Below are 27,434 nucleotides of genomic sequence, written 5' to 3'. Positions count from 1 at the left end.
AAATTGTCCTCTTCTACTTCCCCTGCTCAGTTAGAGGGAGAAGGGAAATTGCATTGCAGAGATCTAAATTGTGAAATAGAGTTTTATTTGTATTGAATTATATCCTACAGAAAGTCACAACGATTTTTTTTGAGAAGAAAAATTATATAAACTTTTAGAGACATTTTTTGATTTGGTGAATTGTTTCAGCTACCCAGGAGGCCTGTAAGCACTCTGGGGATACTATACCATTTACAGTTAAAGCTGATTTTGCTAGAACTGCCTTGAGCACTAAAAGTAAAATGCTTGATAAGGGATCCATGTATGACAGAGACCTAGAATTCTGTTTACTTCTATATTAAACATTACCAGCTGGCTCATCGGGCAACTGCTCAAATGTCTTTTGGGAAGAGGGCACAGCAAGGACTCTCTTGTATCTAACCCAGCAAATAATTTTAGCTCTGTTTATTATTCCTAGGAAGCTCTGACTGATTTAAAGAGGAAATCAGACAAACACATTGCCTCCCTTGCACTGAAAATGTTCTATTAGTGCCTTTTTACCAGTGTGGAAATCACCCCTGGAAATGTTTTTCCAAGGTTTTAAGCTTGACCCATTTGGAAATAGGATTATTACTTCTCTCAGTTCCAATCAAGATCAGATTCTGGGTATTTGAAGTTGGATAGCCTGTTTAATGGGATTTATCAAACTTAGTTTTGTCTGCCTGCTGAAATGTCTGAACCAAATAGCCTCAGAATATTATAGAACAATTTCTCTTCTTGCTTCATATGTTTTCTTTAAAAAATCCTCTTGGTAGCTCATTTTGTCTACTGCAAGGACATGTTTTTAAATGAGATATGCAAAATTCTTATTCTTCAGTAACTTGCCTCTCTTAAAGGATTTTTTTAAAACCCTTGTTAATTTTGCATGGAAACTGGCTATCTTTGCTGTACCAATTGAATAAAATATACTAAAATATATACATATATTTTGGTTTCTGTAAAGGTTCTCTTGTTCTGCCAATGTTGATTTCTAGCACAGCATTCCTGAAATTCTCTTTTTAACTCATGAATTATTTAGTATTTCTTTTTGTAGTCTCAGTCATTCAAATTATTTTTGTTTGTATAGACTGTTATATACCTTCAAGTTCATAGCTAAGTGCTTAGTATCAAGAATGGAATTTTTATTATGTAGAGATATTATAAAACTAGCTGCATAATGTATTAGAACATACCTTGTTTGTTAAAGCTGATTTCTGTAACTGGATAAAAGCCTTTAAAAAAGTCTTGGCCAGTTTCAGCGATTTTTCTTGAGAGAGAGAGAAAAAAAAATGTGCTACATATGTGGATTAATTTATTTTTTTTTTCCCAGTGGAAAACAAAACAATATGTTTGTTATGCGTTTGTGTAACAATTCTAAAATGACTGGTTTGAGCTAAAGTCTGCAGGATGAGAACTTCAGCTGCAGATATGAAAGCTTTTGAAAGCTGAAATCTAAATCCTAAATGTGTGATTGCCATAGCAGTTGCTAAAATCTGTGACCTAAAATTATAGGATTGTGACAAAAGTTCTTCAGTAAGCACGAAGATTGTTTTTTTTTCTTTTTAAATAGATATTTTGTAATTTGTGTATGTTGCTTTTGAAAAGTCACAAGTCTTGGTTCTTTTCCTTAGGGATACCAGGGATCAGCAGGAACCCCAGGTATCCCAGGAACCCCAGGGATTCAAGTAAGTTTCTATTTCATTCCTAGAATTTGCATATCTGAGATAAATCCTGCCAAGTCTCTTTCAATATCTCGTTTGTCATTGAGAGCTGAGGTGTGGGGAATGAAGAGGACTTAAGGGCTGTCATGAATCAGGGGCCATCCTTGGGTGAATTGCTTTGAAATTCACGTGGCTTTGGGGTTTGTAGGTAGGCTAACAGTTAGAAGCAGGGCTAGGTAAAGCCTCTAGAAGATGGACTCAGCTGCAGCTTAGACATTTTTATCCCAATCCAGAAGTCAAACAGTAGTTTGTTCAATTTTTCTGTGAATCCCTAGCAGTGATCTGAAGTCTTGTCATGGTGATGGATTACCCACAATTCACAAGTCCCTAGCAAGTTTTCACATAAAGCCCAGATTGACGGAGGAGAATTCTTTTTCTTTGTTGTATTAATTTAGTAGTCCTTCCAGAGACAGTTGTTGGAAACCTGTGCTGTATTTTACTTGTGGATCAGGATCCAGTCTGAGTGATAGTCAAGGATTTACTCATTTGTGGAATTAAATATCTGAGAGCCTGTTGGGGCCAAGAGCAAGCCTGCAAAATGGCATATGTGGAGGCTGTCTGGTGGGCTATTGAAGGGGACATCTCTGGCCTCACACGTAGACAGGTTGTGATTTTGAACAGGCTAATAGGGCTGTGTGACATTCTTGTTTTTTTTCCTGGGGTGGTCCTTGGTTAGAAGAAAAAATTGTTTGAGTGTTCCTCAGTCATAGATTATGATATCTGCCATGTTCATCCATGCAGGGTACACATTGTGCTTAGTTCTGCTTTTGTGTCCAGTCACTGAAATGTTGGAATCAGGCAGCTGACACATTGGTCTCTGGCCCATGTTGTGTCACATTGCTGTGTCTAATTCTGTATCAGATTGTGTTAGTATTATCAGGATTTGAGCTAGTGTTCATTTCTTTCTCAATCTAGGGACCTCGTGGCTTGCCAGGTATCAAGGGAGAACCAGGAAAAGATGGGGCAAAGGTAAAAGAACCAAAACCAGAATGATAGATAAAAAAAGCTTTTGCTCTTACCTTTTGTAATTTTTGGTTGTACAGGTAATAGTATCAGTATTTTCACATGAATGTTCTGTGAGAATTGTTTGCTGAAAGGGTAATAAGGAAGGACTAAGAATCCTAAATTTAAATTCTGACTCTGGCCCTTTTTATTTATTAAAGTGTATATAGGCTTTGGCACTGCCAGTTACAACTTTAATTCACTGAATAACATATACTTAGAAAGTGTATCTAAGTATGGGTACCTGGAAGCACAATACAGACATCTGTCAGAATGTTTTTTTTTTTAATTCTTTTCACCCTTTTTCTCTTTAAGTGAGTATCCAGATGATTTAGATAGGAATTCCTGGCTGGCACTTTATATCAGAAAACAGTGGCTAACTGAACCCAAAACTTTTTGTGGAAAATTCTAGCTGAGGTGTATTCAGTAGCTTGGAGATATAGACAGATGTGGAAGCTTATATGTAACTGTCTCCTGGTAATCAGCATAAACTTGACTTGGGATCTTCTGTATACACAGTGAATAAGCTGCCCACTGGCTGTGGCCTTCTGTCACATTTCTGCCCTATGTTTAGAAAAGTTCTAAGCTGATTGTAATGACACTTATTTTGGTTTTGATTCATTAAAACTCTAAAGCTCTTTCTGTAAAACAAGTACTTATTTTCCCAACAGATCTTGGGATTTCTTTCTAAAGTTTCTGATAACTGCATCCTTAAATTCATTGCTGTTGAGCAGAATTCTCAAATTCATGGTCAGAGCTGAAAATTGCTTATGTGTTCTGTGCTAAATTCATCTCAATCTAATTGATTGTAGAGGTTAATCTAATCAGTCATTATTGGGCTATGTGGAGAAATTAAGATGCTGCTGATGAAAAACTCTAATTGCCTCACAGTGTAGGGTTGTGACAGATAGAATATTTCCTATTGCTCAGTCTAGCCTTGTGTAAAATAAGCCAAGAAATAGGGCTTCCACCACTGTTTTAGAGAACATTTCCATTGTAAAATAGGTCTTGCCATTAGAATTTTTTCCTGGAAATTCTGTCCAAGTTTTCATCTCTTTATTTCATCCCATTACTTGTAAAATTTCTGTAGTAGCTAATTTAAAAAATATTTTAATTTCCAAATGTTTTAGTTTATCCAATAATTGAACCACCACTTCCGAGTAAAAATGAAGACTCCACACTTTTTCATTAAGAAGCAATGGCTATATGAAGTGTTAATTTTATAACCTTTGCTGATTTTTAAACTCCATTCCACTGTCTGCTTTTAATAATTATTTGTTGAGAGATACTGTGATAGCATTAACCCACAAGCTGTCATTCCTGTGGTCATGTTCCTGCCTACTGCAAACACATGACAGACCTTTCCAAATCTGCTTAGGCATGAATGGCTTTGATAAACAGCATTGAGACATGTTGTCCTGGTTTAACCCTTGTCTTAGAATTTGAAATATTATATGAAATAACTTTCTAAGCATAGTTTACTATTCCTTCTATCTGATTGAAATATATTAAACAAATTGAAATGTACTACTCAATATAAAAGTAGGTATTAACAGAAAGAAAGCATTCTGATTGCCCAAAAATGATTTTGTGGTTAGCTATTTTTTCATGGGAAGTAGTCTCCTGAACCAATTAACTAGGATTGGTTTTATTGTTTCAAATCAAGTAGTGACAAGTTGTAATTCAGGATTTCATTGTTATTGCTCAAGAGAACTTGAAGACAAATTGTTAGGTACCAACAGCAAAAGTTTGGAATTCCTGATACCTGACACCTCTGAGAACAATAAAATAACTGGTATTTTGCCTTGTCTTTTCAATTGCTAACTGTTTTAACCTAAGTGGATTATTTCTTCCTCTGAAATGAGAACTCATTTGTCAAATTGCCAAAGTTGTTTTATAAGTGTATTTGGGTTTAATTTAGTGTCTTTTGTGGAGTAGATACTTAATATCTTATTTTTAATACTTCACTTATCCAGAGTAAGCTGGTATGAAATTTCATAAGGTCATAAATTGCTGCTTTTGAACCTCTGTAAGACTTACTATAAGATTACTGTACATTTAGTCTAAAATTTAGTGTTTAAGGTTTTTCTTTTATGTAATGAATTTTGTTTAGAGATAAAAAACCTCTTATTGGTCATACCAATGTTATGAAGTTGATACTGTAATATATTACATGTTGCCACTATTTGTTGATCACTTGATCAAAGAATATGAGTGTTGTTGTATATTACTATTTTGATACAAGGATTTAATATATGTTTGCTGTTTCAGGGTGACAGTGGACTACCTGGTTTTCCTGGATTACATGGGATGCCAGCACCAAAGGTTGAAATTAAGTACTTCTTGCTACAATATTCCTGTGTTTCAGCTTGCCCTGTAGTTCAATATAAAGGGTAAACATGTCTATATACAATACTATTTTAGAGAATTTGATGAATTGCTCAAGATTAATAGTTAGGAAGGTGATATTTAGGGAATATACATGCCATGGGACTTCATTACATAGATACCAAACACTAGAATCCTCCTGTTATTTAATTTCTGTTTTGCTCTATGGGATTTTATATTAATTTGATTTTACTACTACTTAGAGGATTCTTCATCACAAATAATGTTTAAAAAAATAAAAACAATTCTATGTCATTCTACTTGAGTGACAGCATTTTGAAGAACATTTCTGATCTATCACAGTGATTTTAGTTCATGTGTGTGTTCCCCAAAAGAATTTTCCCCATAGTTTTTGCTCATCTATGTTAGTACTCCACTGAATTTACCTCTTAGTTTTTCCAAATTATTATTTTTAACTCTTGAAATAAGGTCTTCAGAAAAGTCCACCCCTTTCCAAGGAGCTGAATTTTCACTTCAGTTCCTGCCTATATTGAAGCAATGAAAATCACAAAGCGTCTTCTATAGAAAGTAGAACCCTTAAGCCTGCAAGCTGTGGATTGTCTCACCATCAGTGTGGGGCATTCTGGCCTTCTCCTCTAGCAAAGCTGTGCAAATTCAGGATTTGCATTTAAGCCTTGGGCTTACATGGAGCTCTTTGCCTTCTTTGTGTGTGCTATACATGTATACTTTATTTATATATAAGTATATCTTTAGGTAACTACTTCTATTTTAAAAATTAACTTGCTCACATACATTTTATCTAGGGAGAAAGAGGTCCTAAAGGAGATCAAGGAGTGCCAGGAATATATGGAAAAAAGGCAAGTGACTTCATAAACATAAATTAAAGCAAAGTGCTCTTGGTATCTGTGATAGGGTCTGGACTGGTTGCCTGGTGCAAACCTCCAGGCACCTCTCTCAATCTCCCTTCTCAGCAGTACGAGGGAGAATGTAAGATGGAAAACCTTCATGGTCCAGATAAGAGAGATCACCTGCCAGTTACTGTCACAGGCAAACCAGTGGCTACTTGGGGAAAATTATTTTAATTTATTGGCAGCTAAAATAAGTCTGGATAGTGAGAAAAAAAACCAAATAAAACCAATTAAACCCCCTTCTCCTCCACCCTTCCTTTTCCCAGGCTCAGTTTCTCTCCTTTATGGGATAGGAATTGGGGAGTGAGGTGGGGTAGGCTTTAACAAGTTCTTCCTGCTCTTCCCCTCACCTTCCTCCCCTGCTCCAGAGCAAGTCCTTCCCATGGGCCGTGGGCCTTCAGGGCAAACCTGGCCTTGCATGGATTCTCCGTGGGCTGCACCTTGGTTACCACAGCTCCACCATGGCCCCTCCAGAGGCTACAGGGGACTCTCTGATGCAGCACCCTCTCTTCTTGCTGTCTGCAGAGCTGCCACTTTTCTCCTCTTTCCTCATTTTGCTGGTGTCACGTTTCAGTCCCTTGTTCAACTCATTCCGCACTCCCACCCTGACCGTGGCTCAGCTGTGCCCTGCAGCGGGCGGTTGGATCTGGCTGGAACCGGCTGTGCCTGGCTGGAACTGGCTGTGCCCGGCTGGAACCGGCTGTGCCTGGCTGGAACCGGCTGTGCCTGGCTGGAACTGGCTGTGCCCGGCTGGAACCGGCTGTGCCTGGCTGGAACCGGCTGTGTCTGGCTGGAACTGGCTGTGCCCGGTGGAACTGGCTGTGCCCGGCTGGAACCGGCTGTGTCTGGCTGGAACTGGCTGTGCCCGGTGGAACTGGCTGTGCCCAGCTGGAACCGGCTGTGCCCGGCTGGAACCGGCTGTGCCCGGCTGGAACCGGCTGTGCCCGGCTGGAACTGGCTGTGTCTGGCTGGAACCGGCTGTGTCTGGCTGGAACTGGCTGTGCCCGGCTGGAACCGGCTGTGTCTGGCTGGAACTGGCTGTGTCTGGCTGGAACCGGCTGTGTCTGGCTGGAACCGGCTGTGCCCGGTGGAACTGGCTGTGCCCGGCTGGAACCGGCTGTGTCTGGCTGGAACTGGCTGTGCCTGGCTGGAACTGGCTGTGCCCGGATGGAACCGGCTGTGCCCGGCTGGAACTGGCTGTGTCTGGCTGGAACCGGCTGTGTCTGGCTGGAACTGGCTGTGCCCGGCTGGAGCCGGCTGTGCCCGGTGGAACTGGCTGTGCCCGGCTGGAACCGGCTGTGTCTGGCTGGAACTGGCTGTGTCTGGCTGGAACCGGCTGTGTCTGGCTGGAACCGGCTGTGCCCGGCTGGAACCGGCTGTGCCCGACTGGAACCGGCTGTGTCTGGCTGGAACGGGCTGTGTCTGGCTGGAACTGGCTGTGCCTGGCTGGAACCAGCTGTGTCTGGCTGGAACTGGCTGTGCCCAGCTGGAACTGGCTGTGCCCGGCTGGAACTGGCTGTGTCTGGCTGGAACTGGCTGTGTCTGGCTGGAACTGGCTGTGCCTGGCTGGAACCAGCTGTGTCTGGCTGGAACTGGCTGTGCCCGGCTGGAACTGGCTGTGTCTGGCTGGAACCGGCTGTGCCCAGCTGGAACTGGCTGCGTCCAGCTCGGGCAGCACCAGCCTCCCCTCATGGAGCCCCCACATTCTCGCTGAGAGCCTGGGCGTTGGAGCCCCAGGCAATATAATTAATATTTTTATAACATGCGTATTCACAGAAAGTGTCATTCTTTATTTACAGCTCAGAAAAATGTTCCTTGCTTTTACTGGATGTATTTACATTTAGTAACATCAGTTTTAGTAATGTCAAATTTACTGGATGTATTTACATTTAGTAATGTCAAACTCATGCTCTGCTCATTTGGGTATTTTGAGAACCTTTTCATTCTGCTAGGGGATTGGTGTAATTCATTTTCACATAGCACAAAATGCATGTATTTTTTGTGAATATCTATGGTGTAGCACACCATATACAGGGTATATGTAATAATTGTATTGCAAAGAAGTCTGTGTTTTTTAATACAGATGTAAATATAACCAAACAAGAGAGAGGGAGAGGAGTTAGGGGAGGGAGGAGAAGAGCTCATAAAAGGAGTGAGGCTGATAGCAGATGGAAAGAGAAATGTCTTAATCTGTAAGTTATATAAAGCAGGGAGTATAGTTGACCATCCAGTGTTAACAGCTATATTTTCACCTGGCCTTATATTTTCTTCATGTGTTTAGTCTAAAGTTTTAAGCAATTTGAAAGAGCACCTGTGTTAGCATTTCTGTAGCTTGAAGCATATTTTTGTTTATGTAATGGGGTTGTAGTTATTAATTGACAACTGCCTGAGTTGAGAAAGAAACAGATCTTCTGTACTTTTTCAAAATAAGAAATAGCATACATGAATTGTTGGTGAAATATATTGAATTTACAACACAAACATGGAGTACTACTTAATTTCCACTTGTTGTTTTTCTCAGGGTTCAAAAGGAGAGAAGGGTGATACAGGGTTGCCAGGACTGCCTGGGCGAACTGTAAGTTTTCTGAAGACAATTTTTCATTAGCTTTTGCTTGTTAATTTACCTGCTGATTGCTGTTAAATGTTACCACAGGGAGACCCTGGCAGAAATGGGAAAGATGGATTACCAGGCAGTCCTGGATTCAAGGTATGTAGAAATGGATATTAATACCTTGATAAAAGTCTTCAGTAGCATTGCTCATGGTGCAAACATACTGAGATTATTCTGTGGAGTGTTACTGGAAATCAAAATAATGTTGTTACTGGGAGCTGTGAAAGTTTACTGCAGCAATGAGCCGATTTCATTGTTTTCAATTGTTCAGTGAGCAAAGGAAAAGCTTTTATTAAGAGTGTATTAGTGATCACTAGAGATTGTTTATGCTTTATCTCTGATATCCTTGTGTGTTTCTCTAACCCTTTGATTCTGTTAAAGAGATTCATATACAAGCCTACACTGGAGAACGTAATTGCTTTTGAAAGGAGCTGCAGGAAAATTAGGGGAAAGTACCTTCAATACTGGATTAATATTTTTGTATGTTTTCTTATTCTCTTTACTATGCAGTGCTGTTCATATTTGACATAGAACAGTTTTCAAGTCAACTAAGAATGTGTCTACTGTAAAAAAGTCAACAGGACCTGGTGTTTCTAGAATGTATTGCAGTTTGTGAGCTTACTGGATGTTTCATTTGACAAGTTGTTGCTTGCACTGTTCTAATTTGTGAAAACATAGACTTGTAATATCAGTTATAAGTTCACAGGGAAAAGATGTTAATAATATGTGATGTAAATGCTCAATTGAATTGATCTAAAGAAGTTTTTCAACAGCACCTTTGTTCCTAGAAGTTGTTTGTTTTTTTTTTAATAATAATGAAATTATCTAGGGCTGCTGAAGATTAATATTACTTCAGTGTTCAAAAATGCAAAATTTGGACTGCATTTTGAATTTTAAATTCATATTGCTGTTTTTGGAAATCTGGATCTTCTGTTTTGTGACCATGCTTTTCTAGTGCAGTTGGGGATGCACCTGGCATCTCTGTCACATCTGCTGCAGCAGGGACATATGACACAAGACCCGTGAGAGACCTAAAACCTTCCAGGCAGCAGCTGTCAATGGGCTGGATCCAGGGTAATGCCAGTGGAGTCTGGAGAGTAACTCAGCTCAGAGAAGGCAGACTCATAGATTTCAGTTTAGTTGTGCACATAAAAAGGCCCTGATGCATTTGAAATGCATTAGTGTCCAAAACATCCTCAGGGAGCTGAAAAATATGACACAAGTCCTGTGGAAAGCCAGTGCCTTTCAGGAGTGGGAGTAGGCATGATACCATGGGGTAATTCAAATATGATCGAATGTCTGTATTTGAGCAGTGGAATTCAACTCCTGGTGTCTGGTCAGCTGAATCAATCCTCCATCAATTGTCCACACTAGACTTCTGTTATCTGTGATATGAGCTTGGTTACCTCCAGGAATTTATTTCAAATGAAATAAATTAAAAAAAAAAATCTCTTATATATATGTGTGTGTGTATCTATATATATATATATATATGCACACACATACACAGATATCATTGCTAAGTTGGAGGAGAAATTTCTTCTCTGGTACTTCAGAACATAGGAAAAAAATAGATATTAGATTTTTTTCTTCTCTGGTATTGGTAACGTGGACAGCTAATAGTCGCAGTTAACATTAACATAAAATTTTAACCATCACTGGTGGCAATTTAGAGTGAAGCATTGTGTTGCTAAAGCATGAATTTGGAGAGTACTTTCATATGTTTTACGCTTGTAAGCAATATACAGAGAATTCAGAATATTGTGTGAATGTGTGTACATTTAAACTGAAAGACATTTTCTGGACTATTTTCCTTATTGCAGTACCAAAATTATGATGTGCTCATTAGGTTTTATTAATTTTATAATACAATAGTTAATAGAAGCCATATTTTTCATTCAAACATTTTGTTAGCCTGACTTCAACATCTGCTTGCTATAAAACATTGCTTCATTTTGGGTCTGTAATCAAATACAGAACAGTAAAAAACAGGCTGTCTTTGAAGGAAATTTCTGTAGGAGCTTTCCTGGTTTTTACAATATTAATTTTGGGAAAGAATGTGGAAAAAACATGGCTGGAAACCCAGATGATAGCCATTGTTCCTTGAAGTTCAGCTCTTATAATTTTAAGTTGATTAGTGCCAGATTATTTTATACATGTGTGTGTGTATATCTATCTACATCTATATCTATATCTTTGCCTTTTTTATGTGCTTTTATTTTAGGAATTATTCAGATTTTCAGAATACTTCAGTATCATACATACTTTGATAAATGTTTGATCATTTTTTGTATTGCTGTGTTCTGAAGTACTTTGAAAGATTTTTCATACTATTATTAATGCTAACAATTAGACAGTAACAGTCTGTTATTGTTTATGCATTTTTTTTCTACCAGAAATTGCTGTTCTGAGTGAACAGAAAATTTTCCCTCATCTCTTTTTGCAAGCTGTTTGACAGTTGTCAGACACAACATGAGAGAATGTTGGATTGATGACATTTCTTGCTGTGTATTAAACTGTTAAGAGCTGTTTGTTTATTGAAGTCTCAATGTATATTGCTTTGAAATTTTACTTAGATTAAAAATATCATTTACAATTTAAGATAATAATTTTTATTATGCAAATAAAGTTGTTTTATTAAGACTTTTTTTTATTTTAAAGGGAGAAGTTGGGCAGCCTGGATCTCCAGGCCTAGAAGGACATCGAGGAGAGCCTGTAAGTGATTAAATTGCTGACATAACCTTATGTACTGAATTGTTTTGTTGGGTTTTGTCTTTTTTATTTTATTTTTTTAGTTAATAGCTATTATGCTTCATGTTTAATTTATGTTGTTTCAAATTGGTTGATATGTCCATTTTTTAAAAAATACTTTGGCTTTTTTTGCTGTTCATCTTTAAATTTGATTTAGTTAAAAGCAATGAACAAGCCCTTGAATTCAAAGATGACTTAAAGGAAAATATTCTTCACCATATCTCTGTTGTATATACTGAGAGATTTACAGTATAAAATTGTCTCATTATTGAATTCTGTCCTGCTGATGTTGTGGTATAGTTAGATATTAATAATTACTTACTTGAGGAAAGGCTCTGGATGGGTTTGACTCTCATTTCTCATTTCTAGGAGATTACATGGTTTATCTTCTTTTAAATACTTGTTAATCACATTTGTGAAGTCTATTTTTTCACTATGTACCACTGCCTTTGCTTTGCCCAGTTTTCGTAGCCTTTTACTTCCATGCGTCTTCTTGCACCACATTATCTGCATCTCTGTGCTTCTTGCTTCACTGGGGGCTGTGCTGCTTCATTTTTGCTTTGCTTCTTTCCAAAGACATTGTTCCTCTACCAGTATTTGGGCAGCTCATTTTACCTCCCCTTTATATCTGATAGCCAGGCTTTGTCCTTCCTTGTTTCCTCCTTGTCCTCCTTTGTTCCTCCTTGCTTCCTTCCAGGCTGGCAGACTGCTTGAAGCAGATGAGCCAAGATAGCAGCTTTGAGTGCTGAGAGACAGCCAGCTGTCAGCAAAGCATCAGCAATTCTTCTGCAGGCCAAGAGCAGTAAACAGAGCTCAGCTGGTGGAGCACTGCCTTACAGATGAATTGCCTTCTGAATTACATTTCAAATAGTAAGATAAAGGGATACAGCTTCACGCAGTCTGAAATTTTGTGGCACTGAATGTAATGGGAGGTACTCTGAGTTACAGGATCTGAAATGTGATACAAAGTTTTGATAAAGAGGAGTTGGAAAGAACTATTCTAGCTGAAAAAATTCTGAAGGTTTTTAATTTAATTTTTTAATATATTCACCAAAACCTTCTCAAACATTTTGAGTACACTGCAAAACACTGAGAAATCATGCCCAAGAGACTTTCTTCCCACTTGTCTGGCTTAAGTGAAGAACACACATAATTCCTCCCTTGGCTTTATTTTTTCCTCTTTTTCTGCCCCAAATAACTGTGAGGTGTTTTAACCTTTTACAGTCTGTGGTGTCTCCATATGTACGAAAGACTGAATGTTAATTAAATATCATAAAAAAAGAAAAGATTTTGGTTTATTGTAAGTTGGTACACCTTAACAAATGTGTTGAGATAAAAGTGAGTTCTGTTATTGTCCCTTGCCTTGGTTTGCCTCTTTTCATTTTTAAAAAAGAAATGTTAGTTGGTCATTTTTTAATGGTGATTTTTTAAAAAAATTAATCTAAGAAATGGAAGAGAAAGGGCATTTCTGACCTAAAGAAAACTGAATATTTAATACTTTAACAGCTGTCTTTCTAGTGTGATGGCATTTGTTAAGTATGAACTGTATCTACTACTGAAATGTATTTTCGTTTAAAGTTAACATAAATTACATATATAATATAACATTCACAATATAACATTTTAAACAGTAATGTAAACCCATCAGTGAAGTCCCATAATTTTGCTTTAAAGGGAAATGAGGTGGTAAATTTCAGACATTAAAAGTACTAAGAAGTCTTTTTAAATCACCGCAAAACACTATAGAGGGAGACTTCCAAAACGTAAACAACCACAAAAAAAATCAAACAATCATAATAGAGTAAACTAAATTGCATTTTATCCTTCATTTATAATCAGTGGAGGTTCTGAAGAGTAGTAAGGCTACATGCTGACCACGAGATTGCCTCAAGGTCACCATTAGGGAATGTAAGACACTGAATCATCCCTGCACATCTGCCTCTATTGCTGATGTAGCACCATCCTGCATGACCAACACAGCACTCCCATCTATTTAGAGCCTGGAAGAGGAGCAAAAAGCAGCATTTCTGCAGTTCATTGCAGAAGTGTTGAGGTGAAAATGTGTGTTTGGGCTGTGGAAAATGAAAGCTATCCTCAGCTGTGACATATATGGGCTCCTCTATTCAAGTAGAGGGTAATTGGCTTTCATCTGTTGGAAAGTGAGCTGGATTTTGGGCACTGTAAGTGATATCTTGTGCAACTTACTGCTTGTGTTGTTTCTGCTGTTCCCCCAATGTGTATTTAAAACATAATGTGTATTTAAAACATAAAACATAGTGCCTCCTCTAGGCTCCCTTGCTGTGGAATTCAGTGTAAACTTCTCTGGTGGGACACCCTTATAGTTAGGGCACTAGTGTGGAAGAGAGGGATTGAACTGTGCTATGCCATCCCCCTGGCACAGCCAAATAGGCTGCCTAAGCACAAGACAAGCCTTGGATGGTACAGTTAGAACTGGATGTCTTTATATCATTAACCAGCCACATGCAGCTGTGGCCCTGGGACAGCTCAGCAGATTGTGTGGATACCCCACCCACACCAACAGACATGCAGACAGTCTTTATTTCTTTCATTCAGCCATATTAGTGTTAGACATGGCTTAATTTGTTAAGTTGATGATTTAAAAAATAGACATCTTATGATCACTCTTGCTTTAGCAAATAAAAATAACATGATTGTGAAATGGATGCATGTTGAGACATCCAAGGAGCAACTGCCTAGAATGGAGAGCATAGGTGAACTGAACTCCCATTGCCTCCAGCCTTTGAGATGCGTGGTTATTTTTTGGACAGAATACTTTCTGGTGTATTATTACTCTTATTAGTCCCCAAAGTTACAAACAGAAAAAATAGGTTGTAGAGATAAATAAATAATTTCAAGAGATGTGCTTGATTTCCCTCAGTAATACTATTTGGAACTTCAGTTAACCAGACTGTCCCAGTTCTACCCACTCTGTAGAATAACATGTGACAGTATGGACAGAATAATTTAAGATTTGGTAAAGGTAGTAATCAAGGTTATTTTCCTGTTGACAAAACCAGGCCATGCTGTCACTTAAGTAGTTCAATGGCTAGTTATCTATCTTACTGATGACAGGCTGTTTTGGTAAATGCATAGTTTTTAGGGACCAAATGTCTATAGAATAAATCAAGATTTATTTGAGCCTAATTCCAGCCTGACTGTGCTTTTTAACATAGGTAAGGTTTTTCAGAATTGGGTTTCCGTGGAAGCTCCTTGTGTTTGCAATTATGCAGATGGGAGCCCTGAAGTGAGTGCTTGTGGGTAAAGCTGGCAGGACATTTATAGTGCTCTTCTAGGCCCAGCATATGCTCTCCTGCCACAAGTAATATGTCTGAGCATTTGCAACTGCTCATGTTTACTCTCCAGAGCTCTTATTTTTCAGAAATACATCTGCAAACACTTAAAATGGTGGAGTTTTGTCTCAATATTTAGGTCACATCGCAGGACCTCAGATGTGGCCTCATTTGTGCCAGCGATAGCAGCACAGCATGACTTCAGCTTCTGACCTGACTGCCATTGTTATACCTATAACCCTGGTTTGTCTATTATACTGCATCAGGAATGCCAGATCATTGCATTCTCTGAAAAAAAAAAAGTGTGTTTTATGCTAGGCAATGGTAGCAAAATTCTTTTTGAAACATGTTCAAAATATGCTACAAAGTACAACAGAAGTTGTATTGTCTTCATAATGCAGAAATCCTGAAAACAAACTGATATAGTCAGATATCCTGTGTGTTTGGAAAGCAAATATAAAGTTAATGTAATTCTACTGCATTTAATAGCTATGCTGAGATTGATAGAAACAGGAAAAAAGGAAAGAAAAATCCTTACCTAGTAAGGTAGTAGTATGCAGACAAAGTTTGGGGTTTTTTTGTTATTAATATTTTCCTCTCTGTGTCACATAATGTTTTTCTTGATGCTCCTGATGTTGATGTTATGTTGATTTGTACCAATTTTAGGTACTAAGATGCCATTTACTCAACATTTGTGTGTTGTATTTGCATTTACATACTGAGTTATGAAGTACTTAGGATAAAAGCAAACTTAAAACCTCTATTGTATATCTGCACAGTAGGCCTTGTGAAAAAAATCTTTTCTGAAAGTGTTACATTATTTTTTATCTATCTAGTCTGATTATTAAATTTCTACTTTTAATCTCTTCATACATTAAAGCATAAGGATCCTGTTGTATTTCCAGTGCTCAAAAGTTCATGTATTGTGTGAGTTGTTTGTGGAAATACTCCACAGAGCACTATATACTCCTTCAGGTTTTACATCACCTTAAATTAGGCCCTGCTATAAAATAGCACTCTCTTTGTAAGTAGTCTATAAAGAAATTATTTCCTGTCAGTTTTCAAGAGAAAAGTGATCAAGATACTCAACAAAGTAGTTGGTGTGAGTCTATAAATTTTTTTTTTCCTTTCTGATCTGATATTAATGCTTTTCTACTGGTGTGAGATGCCTTGATAGTAGGACCTGAGCTCTGGTGGCCTGCTTTTCAAAGGTGTTAGTGTTACAGTCATGAGAGATATAAATACAAGCAAGCATTTTCTCTGCAAATTTTGCGGGTCTCAAAAGAATATCTATTTCTTTTTGAAAATTGTGAGTTTTACCTGTAAATAAAAAAATAATTTTTTTATTTAGTTGGGAGGATTTTTTTATTCATACTCAGCTGAAAGTGATGACTTTTGTAGGCATGTGCCATGCATCATTATTTCTTTACAAGTAGGTTTGGTTAGTTGAGTGTACTTTTTGGTATTGTTTCTTTATTCCTTCTTCTAATATCTAAATTGTAGAGGTAGACAGAGTCTTGCTGATGACTTTCTGAGTGCTTGAGCTACATAACAGATGTTAGTTTTGTTCTCACTTGAGAAAGGGGGAGATGACAGCTTTGACTGCACAATACTCCCAGCAATCATTTGTTAATTACACAGTGCTGCAAGTCCAAACATGTTTTTTAGACTGAATGCAGGTTTTTCTGTATGTATTTTGAGCAGACTTTATTTCCAATCTAGGTTATCTTCATTCTGACTGACAAGTTATTTTAACTAAATTCATTCCACACAATAATTACAGAAGAGTTAATTGCTGTTAAGAAGATGAATATGAGAATAATGCTGTAATGAAACAGGTAATTAAAACTTCTAGAACTTCAGGCAGGCTAATCTGAGTTACTTTATTATTCCCCGTTGACAAAGATGATGCACGACATGACAGCATAGCTGCTAATCCACAGTGTATTAAACCAATGGAAAGATTGCCATTGAATTCAGTGTGGACTGGGGCCACAATAAATGCTGTAATAAACTTGGACCCACTAACCTATTGCAGCTTGGAAAATAAAGCCTGCTTTTCTAAGTTGTAAAGCTAACAGTTCTGTCCCAGCTAATTCACACTTTCTGCCTGTTCATCATGATTTCTAATTTTTAAATTTATTTCCTCCCACAGTACACTTACATTAATATGTTAATTTGCTACAATTATAATATCTTTTTTATCCTTTTTTTTTGTCTACAGAGACCTGGGAAACTATTTTTTATTATATTTTGTTCAGTTAATGCCATTTTAAATTTGAAACTTTGGGAAAATCATGTAGAGAAGAGGTGGCATCCCTGCTAACATCTGAGACTGTTTTATAAATGCAATGTTAACAAAGGGAAATTCTTTAAAGTTGTAAGGAAATATGAAAGGAGCTCTAGTTGTAAACCCATTGTGGACATGAAAGGCATATGCTATAAGTGGTTGTAAATGTACTCAAAGTACCTTGTTTTCTTCTTGTATGCGATAGTCCTTTTTATGGCTACCCTGGCACTTTTTTTACTAGTTCATATGCTGATAGAGGTTAGACACCCGCATTCCTCCCCTACTGTTGATGTTTTATGAACATAGAAATAGAAATACCTCTAGCAAACGTGTTATATCTAAAATATTTCTACTGACTTTATGAGCTGTGTTCTAATAAACAAGTGCTTATCATTTTGTTAAAATATCTCTTAATTTGTTAATATTTTATAAACTGAAAAATAGTATTAAACCAGTCTGATTCTGAAAGAATTGTCCTGCAGTGAGCACTCGAAGGTGCACCTTTGCTAAAGAGTGCAGTGACTGACTTCTAAGCACAATGTTAGTGGTAGTGATGATATATTTGTACTCCATGAGTGATTCCAATGAGCTAGACCTGTTTCTACACAAACCCACAGGCCCTTCTGAAGAGTCCGATTTCTTCTATGCCTTGAAATAATTTGGGGTATTTTTAGAAATTCTCACATAGAGACTTTAGGCTCGATAGTTATCTGTACTAGAAAGTGAGCTTTAATTGCCAGATGAGGTGCTTTGGCATAAGCTTATTCTGTCTAGAGTAAGACACATGTTGTTCCACCTGTGTTTTTTCCCCCTGAGGGAATGGTGATGTCTAGGTCAAGCCTTTAGCTGTCATGTTTTCAGCTTGGCTTTGAGGGAGTCCTGGGATCTGGGTTGAAACTAAGACTGAAAAGAATTTGGTTGTATGGATATATTCATTGCATATACTCTCTCATGGTAATATTCCCCAAAAATATGAATAAATGTTTGCCTATTTAAGTGCTTGTGCAGTTAGGAACTTGCAGAGACTGTGATATGTGCATGCTTAGAAACATCGCTACCTTTTTTCTCAGTACCAGAAACTAAATTTTCTTGGTATTAGTATTGCAGTGGGTTTTTCTATAGAAATTGGGGTTTTTTGCATTTTAACATTACAGATATGTAATATGACAATGTGTTTTAAGTGGGAAAACATCAGTTTACTAGAACAGATTGTCGTTCAAAACTATTCCTGGTGAATTGTTTATGTTGCTTTGAGTAAATGATGTACTGATACATTTCAAGTATATTACTTAATGTACTATTTCTTGGACTGAGAAAAAGACATTCTAAAAAATTACTGGACTTGATCAAATGTAGATTTTTGAAAAGTTGAATGGACAAATCCACACAACTGTGAGTTGATCCTGTGTTCTTTATCAGAAATTTCTTTATTCTGAAGTATCAGCTAAAAGTGGGGTTGTTGATTTGGCCTAAATTAAAGAATTAAAGCAATAAAATGTGTGTGTGTGTACCTGTAACTGGTTGTTTCAACTTGCTGAAAATAGCTAGTAAAGATCATGGAAGTTAAATAGTACAATGGAATAAAATAAGCATACCTGAAGTGCTCAACATTCACTTCCTTTGAGGTGATATTTAAAGAAGGACTCATTTGCATTCTTTTGGGTCCACCTGATGTCAGTAGTAATATTTAGAGCATTCCTGAATGCATGTGCTAATTTCATTCAGCTAAGAAAGGCTTTTCTGAAGAGAAAAGGCTTGAAGAGAATGTTTGGACTGGTATGTGTTGTGTATCGGACTGGCATCTGACCTGTTAGTGCCTGGTTTATACTTCAAGTAATCCTTGTTTCACATGTGCTGATTGCTCTTTAAAAAGAACAACGTTTCCTTTTATTCTTGCCATGCAATTTTCTTGTTAACATTTTATGACTTAGATAAATATCTGCTGGACTTTCCAGCGCCTCTGAAGACCAAGCAGAAACTTCCCCCAGTTAATTACTATACTTAGAAACCAGACATAGAGAGTAGAGTATGAATGAGGAAGACATTCAGTTAGAATGTAGCAGACATAAATATTTATTATTTCAGTTGATTTCATTTGCTCATTGCTGTTCTTTTTCTATGCTTTGCAACATGTTTATAGTAAGTTACTTAACCACAAATAGAAAGGGGTTTACCAAAAGGATGTTTGACTTTCATTCCTCTGATCCAGCTTCAAGAGAGTAGTAACAGGGTAGACAGTTTTCCAGCCAGTCATCCTTCTTCTTCAACATGGGAGAAGCCAGAGAAAAAAATTGTTGTACCTGAGTCCTCAGAAGGTCTGAGTTACAGCCTCCTTGAGAGCCGTGGTCAGGATGGTGATTCAAAGCACTCTAGCTGTATCTAGCTCTAAATGCTGTATCTGGCATCAAATCTGCAGGGCTGCATTCTGAGAATTACCCAGAATGGTTTTCATTTCAACTCATACAGTCAAGTATAAGTCTATACTTAGTCTATTCCTTCAATATGATTTTTTTCTACAGTGAAACTGATATCTGCATTTAACGCATCATTAAATACATGTCTCACATAGAAGGGATCATTTTTGTTTTGTCTTAGACAGTGTAGATATTTGGATTAATTAAATCCCTGCAGAAAATACACAAGAGAAAAACAAACAACTTGTAGCAGGACTGCTTTGTTACTTTTATGTTCAAGTGGTAGTTGGGCTGTCAGAGTAATTAGTTACTTGTTGTGTTTCTTCTGTGTGACCTTCTTGATCAATAGCACTGCATTATTCTGGTCCACAAACAGCTTTAAATGTGAAATTGAGAAACTGATACTCAAGTCTCAGACACTCAAGTAAATATAGTGCTAGAAAATTTGGGGAAATGTGGCACAGAAAGTGTTTTGGTTTTTTAATCCTTCCATACTAAAATTACTGCGAATTGAAGCTATGGAAAGTTTTGTCAGAAGAGAGTCTGGCTTCTGATCCATAACAAAACAAAACAAAGCAAATCAAAACACCATGATCCATAAGAGTGAATTTAAATCCCTTTGCATGATTTAACTAATGTTTCTCCTAATATTATTAAACCATTTTAAGAAGCAATCTTTGCCTCTTATTGTGCAAACTAATTTTTGCTTTAGTAGTTAGTTTTAGTAGTTAAATTTAGCCCTTTATGATTGCTGAGTGAGTCAAGGTGTGATTTTCTTTCTTTTTGCTCTGGAAGGGTTTTGTCCCAGCCTTTGTTCCAATTTTTCTTAGCTATTTCTTGAACAGGTAACAGCTGCCAAACAGACTTGGACTAAAGGAATTATCACAGAACTTTTTCTCTGGGAATGGATAGGAACATACAGAATTTTTTTTTTTTTTTTTACCTGTTATTTATTGCCAGATTCTCTCTGTCAGAGCTTTGGGACTTTCTTAGCCAAAAATGCAGGCTGGCCCATCCTGCTTAATAGCCAGCAATGGACCAATTCTGTAGGAATTTTACAATCCCTTTTGGAACACGGTTTTACAGTTTTCTTCTGCTGCATTCTGTGACCAATTTCGCAGCATCCACCATATTAAAAAAAAAAAAAAAAAAAAAAGGAGAAAAAAAAGAGTGCGTGATTTATTGTTAAACTTACTCCCTGCTAATTTAACTGAGTGGTTCCTTACTATGGGAAAGAGATGTGGCTGAAAACTCTATCCAGCTGCATCAGTGTGACCTGTAAGGACAGAACTCTTGGCTTATGTGGTAGGTGTAAGGAGCAGAGCAGCAGTCAGTGCCCTTCAGGGAGGCTTGGCTGGCCTCAGCCTGCCCTGTCTTACTGTGTGGGAGTGCTCAAGTGCTGTGACCCTCATAAGTGTTTCCCTGTAATTAAAGCGGTGGAGAAATTTTAAACCATTTTGAAGGCTTGTAACTGAGTACCAGTGCGATTAAGTGTCAAATGTGGGTCAGTTTGTCAGCATTTAGATGTTTGTAGGATTTCTGACCGATGAGATGTTGGTTATCACAATCTCTAAGGCTGGTGGTAGCATTATAGGCAGAGGGAGGGTATCATGGTGTCACCTGCAGGGCTGGGAGTTCAATTTTGTCTGCCCATCTTTGGATCCATGAAGATTTGGCAAGTCTGATGCTTGTATTCTTTTGAGGGTTCTTTACAAGAAACAAGAGTAGCACCAGGTTCAGCCACTGACAAGATATATATAGTTTTCATTTTCTATCAGTATTTCCACCTTTTAGGTTATAGTTTTCCAAGGTCCGTGGTGTTGGCAATGCAATAGGGGTCACTCTGTTCCACATTTAACATGTGTGTTTTATTGCTAATAACTGATTTGCCAAAAAAGTGTTTGAAAACTGTGGTCTTAGAACTGCAAAGATCTTGGTAATGCTTTTTCCTTTCCTGAACTTAATTTAAAGCTGTTGTGCTGGTCTGGTGGATAGTCATTATGTCTGTGGGAATGCTTCTTTGTATGTAGCCTTTTTATTTTTGCTTTCATCAATTGCAACTACTCAGTAGTAGCAGATTCTGCTTCATTGAATTTCTTTTCCATTTTTATACATTATCCAAATTTGGTTTGTCTCTTTCATTCTATTAGGATTATCAAGGATTTGCTGTAATCCTTTAAAAAGTGTTTGGATTGCTGTACTTTCATCCAAATTATGGGTTGACTTGTATTTTTTGTGGGTCTTCAGTAAATCTCTCATGTATCATCAAAGTAGGCTTTTTCAAATAAGGATCAGTAATACATGAAGGTTTGAGGTTTCCAGGTGTTTAGAGGCATCATGGGAACATGTGGATAGATAGATAGATATCTTTTGTGTGTCTTGTTCTATTGCTGTAATTTATGTAAGACCCTTTAGGGTCATCTCAGCATTGCAAATTTTTCAGAGTGGAAGGAACCATTTGATTGAAACATAAATCAGAGAACTCATATATGCTAGAAAAAACATCTTTTTTTCAGAAGGAAATAAGATAATAAAGGCAAGTATACTAAAGTTCTCTACATCTACCCGGGGAATTGACTGCAAAGCAGTTTGCTCTTAACAAAATAGCTTTTGGAAATACTCTATAATTTCACATCTTGCAGAGAAGAGATAAAATTTTATGATTATAGATATGTTTCCTGTAGCCTAGAACTTCCTACTTTCCATAACAGGGTATCTTGTCCTACAAGGCACTGAAGAAATGAGGAATATTAAAGGCATTAGCAGAAAATAAGGAATAAAATTACCTAATATGTACTCCTTTTAAGACTAAAATAGGTTTTGTTTTGTTCTTAAGAAGGGTCTTCTGCGTGGTTTCTTCTGCTATTTGCAAGCATAAAATTAACCATGAGGGAGATGCAAATAATCCTGGTACTAGCTGCAAAAAGCAGGAAATATTTTGAGAAGTGTAGCTTGTGTCTTAAGTAAAAATGCTTACATCTAGTTAAACTGTATATGAGGCCCCAGGCAATTTCCTTAAAGGATTTTTTTGTGAGGCTGCATGGAAGAAAGTCCATCTGTTTAATATAATCGAAAACAAAAATAGACACCTCATGATTAATGCAAACTACAGGAAAATTTTTCCAGGGATTGTGAAAACATTTTCCTCTTACAGTTCAGTTCTTAGAGTTCCATTCTATTACGGTTAAATCCATTCTATCTGCCAGATATTATCAAAGAGTGGAAGATTTATTTAAATTGTTGAAACTGGAATAAAATAGAATATTAATACAAAATTTTATAACTGTCATAATTGAAGTTCATCACCACAACAGAAACAAATTAATGGGTGTTCTGAAGGCCCAGCTGTGCATGCTGCAGCTGAGGAGGACTGCATCCAGGGGTTTGGTTGCATACTGAGATGAGCTTCGTTTGGCAATGTGAGAAGGAGATACGGAGGTGTGTGGGGTTTGGCTGCCTGGGCACGGCCACCAAGAGCCATTGGAGGTGTGTGAGGACAGCTGCAGCATCTGGCAGGCACTGCACAGCTTTTAGAGCAGAGTGACATCTTTTTCAAAGGGTAGATCTGCTATCCCGCAGCACCATCAGTGACACTAGAGATTATTTCAGTTATCTACATGATATTCAAGTGTCACTTTAGGTCCTGGTGTTACCCTGCAAAGCCTCCCCAGGCCTAACCAGGCTTTAGAAAGCTGACAGACTTCTGGGTACTCATAGTTAAGATAGGGTAGAAGATAAAAGATTAAACAAGTAACAGAGGCTGAATAAAGAATAGGGACAGCAGTCCTTACCCCATCTCCAAAAATCTTAGTTAGCTGCCAGACAGGTACACAATGACATTCGTTTTTAGGCACAAACTCAGCTGTGTGTGATAAAACTGCAGTTGAGAATTTTTAGAATAAACATGACTTTAAACCAAAGAATTAGATTTGCTAGACTATCTTGCTGGCTTTACATTTCATGTGATTATTGCACTTGCTGATAAAGGCTAAAATAATGAATAATATTACAGGCATTTATGGGGTAAGGGAAGACTTCTCATTTAATGGAAAATTTCAAAAAAAAAGGAGGCAGGCATTGGAATGATGTGAAGGTAATTAAGTCAGATTGATGATGTTGAAAGAACTGAGGCAGTACTTGCACTTAATTTAATTTTTAAATACGAAGAAATACTGAATAAACCTTTCATGAAGTTTGATGTAAAAGAAAAAAGGGGAACACATTAACCGATTCAAAGTATAGAAATTCTCCAACTCACACAAGGATAGAAATCAGTAAAGGACAGTAGATTGTATGATTTTCAGATATTCTGGCTAGAAATGTAATGCTACTTTCTATTGCTATTATATCTATATATGTGATATATACAAACCATTTAACATACATTTTCTGTAAAGGCGAGGAAAAAGAAACTTTAGAATTACAACTCCTTTTCATATTTTATATAAACAAAATGTGCTCGATAGCTTTGCAAAGAACATCCCCAAAGGCAGGGTTTATTTGTCTATAGGCCAATGAATCATGAACTATTCCACAGCATTGATTCTATTACTCCCAGTGGGTGGCAGTTTTCCCATTTGTAGCAGTTCCAAACATTGTTTTTCCCTTAGTGGCAGAAAAATTGCATGATAAATGTGTTTCATATTAAGTTTTGATTAAACACAGGCATTTGTTATAATTTTAGTTGCAAAGTACTCTTCAAAAAATATTTTTTTTGTCTTACAAATAGAGTAAAACTAGTTGCTTTGCTCATATTTTAAAGTTAGAATGCATTTTTTGATAATTAAAGTAAGGTTTATTGGACAGCTTAATGTTATGTCATCTTGTTAAATATAACTTCCTATTCAAAATGTCTATGAAACTTAAAAAAAAAAAAAGATTATCACATTCTAAGGATTTATATTGTGAATGAAATCTCTGTTTGGGAACAAGATGCATTTCCAAAGCTTGATTTGGCTTTTGATTTAGAAGTTAGATAAGAAACTCTTGATATCTAAACTACCTTTTAACCTCATCTTCTGAGAAAGTGCAAATCATTCTAATTGGCATAATCAGAGATTATCCATGTAAATGGAAGTAATAGATTGGGACAGATAATCACAAAACAATCAGTTTTAGTTTTTTAGGTTTTCTGGAGCTGATCCTACAGAAATCAGTCCTTGTAATTACTTAACCATAGAAGCTACGCAGAAAAATAACTCGTGGGAAGTACTCATTCTTTATGATCAAATTAGCCCCTTCATTCTCCTTTTGTGCCAGTCTACATGTGGAGAGTAACTGAAAATCTCTACCTCATGCACTCTGAAAATCACTCACATCAGCATAAGTGATTTATTCATTCTTAGCTGAGTAAATGTTAATGAACCATAAGAGAATTTTAAGGGTTTAGACCAGCTCTCACTGACATAAGTGTCTAATTTCCACATACCTCAGTAGTGCAGAATCAGTCAGAAAAGGAAAAAAAGGGAGGGGGGGGAAAGAAAGGAAATATGACTTAGTTTTACAGTTATTGTTCTTGGAGTTTCATCTTTCTTTATCACTGATATAAAATTAAATGTTGTGTACCAGCAATTTATTTTAAACAAGAAAGATCAACACAGCTCAGCAGGACATTGTGTTTTCTTCTAGGCATGCTCATATCATGGTAAATCATTTGTTGGGTTGGATAAGTGTGGGGAACTGTCTTCTCTGAGCCCTCTAAATTGCCCAGAAATGTAACTGGAAGTCTCTGGTACATTCAGGATAAGAAGGTTGCTGCCTAGTGGGATGTTTTTAGCATATATTAAATTCTGGTTTATATTACAGGTACAGACACTCATAATTTGGTTTTATATTTTACAGCTACACAAAAAACCCCCTACATTATTAAATATTATAATTATATTAAATAATTATATTCAGAACTCACCAGATAGGTCTGGATATTCCTAAATGTGGTGGCAAACACGCCCTATTTCCCATCTCTTTATTTGTGCAAAAGATCTAAGACTTTCTTTTGACAAAAGAAGAGTTACATAACATAATGTGATTGGAAGTCTCAATATGAGGCATTATTTTGAAGTTATTTTTATTGCATTATTTGATCTCTTCCTTTAATGATAGGTACATCAGATTTTTTGGGGCAAGCAAGAGTATATGAGCCTACTGAGCAGTAGACATGGGCTACTGCAACAAAAGCAGTGGGGAACAGTTCAACATTAGTGTTTCACTGTACCTCTACAGTAGTCTGAATGTTTCCAGCTGAAGCTCTTTCTCCTATGTGTTTTTGGTCCTTTGAGGGATTTTTTATTCTTGAGATTTTTTTGTTGTTGGCTTTTTTTGTTGTTGTTGGTTTTTTTTATATATAGTGTTGTTTGTTTTGTTATGTTCTGTTCTGTTTTGTTTTATTTGTCCCTGCCATATTTTGAACCCAAATCTTTTAGGCAAATGCTAAAAAATTTCTGGTGAAATTATTCCCTATATTTAAAAGGTTTTCTTTTTCCTTCTCAGGGAATTCCTGGAATTCCTGGAAATCAAGGAGCAAAAGGACAAAAGGTACTATTAGTTGTTCAAAACACAGTTAAAACCTATGCTATATATACCCATTCCAAACTAAGGGTTCAGGCTTAGAGAAGAGTTTTCATAGTGGGGTTTTATAACATCAAATCATGCTGCAAAAGAATGGAGACAATTCATGGCACATTTAAAAATCTCTTATTAGGTTTTACTTTAACTGCTCCAGAAAGAATGAATAGTTTAAAAGGAACCATGCTAATTTCCTAATACATTGAGAAACAATCTTAACTAAATAAATCTGCATAGTTAAAGAATATATTAAAAAATATTAAGTATACATACATTAGTCATAGAATTTTTCTCTTTATGTAAAAAATACAGGGTGAAATTGGACCGCCAGGTCAACCGGGAGCAAAAGGGTCACCAGGAGATACTGTAAGTTTCAAAATTGTGTTATTATGAACAAATAACTGTGGTGTTGCCATTCTATGCTTGTCATAGACAAACATGCAATGGTAAATACAGGAGAAAACTAGCATTTGCAGGTTGGAAGACAAGTCTATGGTAAATGTAAGTTTTTAGCTCAATGACATATTTGCAGCATGGAAATTCTGACTGAAAGCTGTGAATGGTTGTTTCTTTGTTACCTTTGCCATTAATTCAAGCTTCTGAATATTTTGACAAGAGGTGAGTTTATGTTTTTATAGGTTCTTGGATTCTGATAGTTGTTAAAAGATTGTAGTTTTCAGTTTAATAACTTGCCTGTCTCACAATTGATCTCTCCTGTCATTTTTTGAGGTCTTTCCCTATGAAAATCTTCATCAGTGAACTTCTTGACATACAGTAGTCAGGCTGGATTTCATCCATTTTGGTAGACAAAGGGGGTTCTGGTGTCCCTTTGCACTGTTAAAAGTGGAAGTAGTACATATTTAGATCTTCAAGGACAAATACAGAATACTCAGTGGTTCTCTAAAAGGGCCTTGATATTTGCTTCTCAGTCGTGAGTACTGTCACATTAAGGCCATTTTTGTAGCTACTTTTCCTTGCATGACAGGAATAATCTTTTCAGGGACCATTCTTTCCTACTTTCAGGGACTGCAGGGGTGTTACAGTGGGTTCTGCCTCACTTGATTGGATGAGAGGAGCCTTGAAGGAAGAGGATGCCAAGGATGTCCATGTGGACCTTTTAATCCTCTGTCTTTCTTGATGAATCTCTTTAACATCCTAGCTAAGGTTATCATCCTCTAGAGTGTGCATGGTCAGACCTGAAACCAAAATTACTTGGGCTTACATCCCACTGCACTATTCCCTGTTCTGAAGAGAATCCTTGTTTGGATGGAGGTTAGCAACACCTATGTTTGACCACCTTGGTATTGCAGTCCTGTGTAATTCCATGTCACTGCACGCCAAATCAGCCATCTGGGTATGAAAGTAGCTACTAACCTAAGCATCATTTACACATTGGTGTGCTGGGGTGCTCCTCATGGTATCCCTTCCCTTCCCTTCCCTTCCCTTCCCTTCCCTTCCCTTCCCTTCCCTTCCCTTCCCTTCCTTTCGTAGTTTT

At 37.1% G+C, this 27,434-nt stretch overlaps 1 protein-coding gene across 2 annotated transcripts in view; it reads left to right on the top strand.

Moving 5' to 3' along the window:
• The window catches only part of COL21A1 (collagen type XXI alpha 1 chain), a 66,267-nt gene that overhangs the window by 21,382 nt on the left and 17,451 nt on the right, over nucleotides 1-27,434 (top strand). For both annotated transcript variants that reach the window (XM_059468458.1, XM_059468459.1), the window contains 9 exons: nucleotides 1,650-1,703; nucleotides 2,655-2,708; nucleotides 5,013-5,066; nucleotides 5,894-5,947; nucleotides 8,520-8,573; nucleotides 8,652-8,705; nucleotides 11,271-11,324; nucleotides 25,865-25,909; nucleotides 26,252-26,305. In XM_059468458.1, coding sequence (XP_059324441.1) covers nucleotides 1,650-1,703; nucleotides 2,655-2,708; nucleotides 5,013-5,066; nucleotides 5,894-5,947; nucleotides 8,520-8,573; nucleotides 8,652-8,705; nucleotides 11,271-11,324; nucleotides 25,865-25,909; nucleotides 26,252-26,305 — 477 coding nt within the window. The remainder of the gene's footprint in view (nucleotides 1-1,649; nucleotides 1,704-2,654; nucleotides 2,709-5,012; nucleotides 5,067-5,893; nucleotides 5,948-8,519; nucleotides 8,574-8,651; nucleotides 8,706-11,270; nucleotides 11,325-25,864; nucleotides 25,910-26,251; nucleotides 26,306-27,434) is intronic.

This window comes from Ammospiza nelsoni, chromosome 3 (assembly GCF_027579445.1).
Source record: "Ammospiza nelsoni isolate bAmmNel1 chromosome 3, bAmmNel1.pri, whole genome shotgun sequence".
NCBI lineage: Eukaryota > Metazoa > Chordata > Aves > Passeriformes > Passerellidae > Ammospiza > Ammospiza nelsoni.
This window is presented reverse-complemented; position numbering and strand designations above follow the sequence as displayed.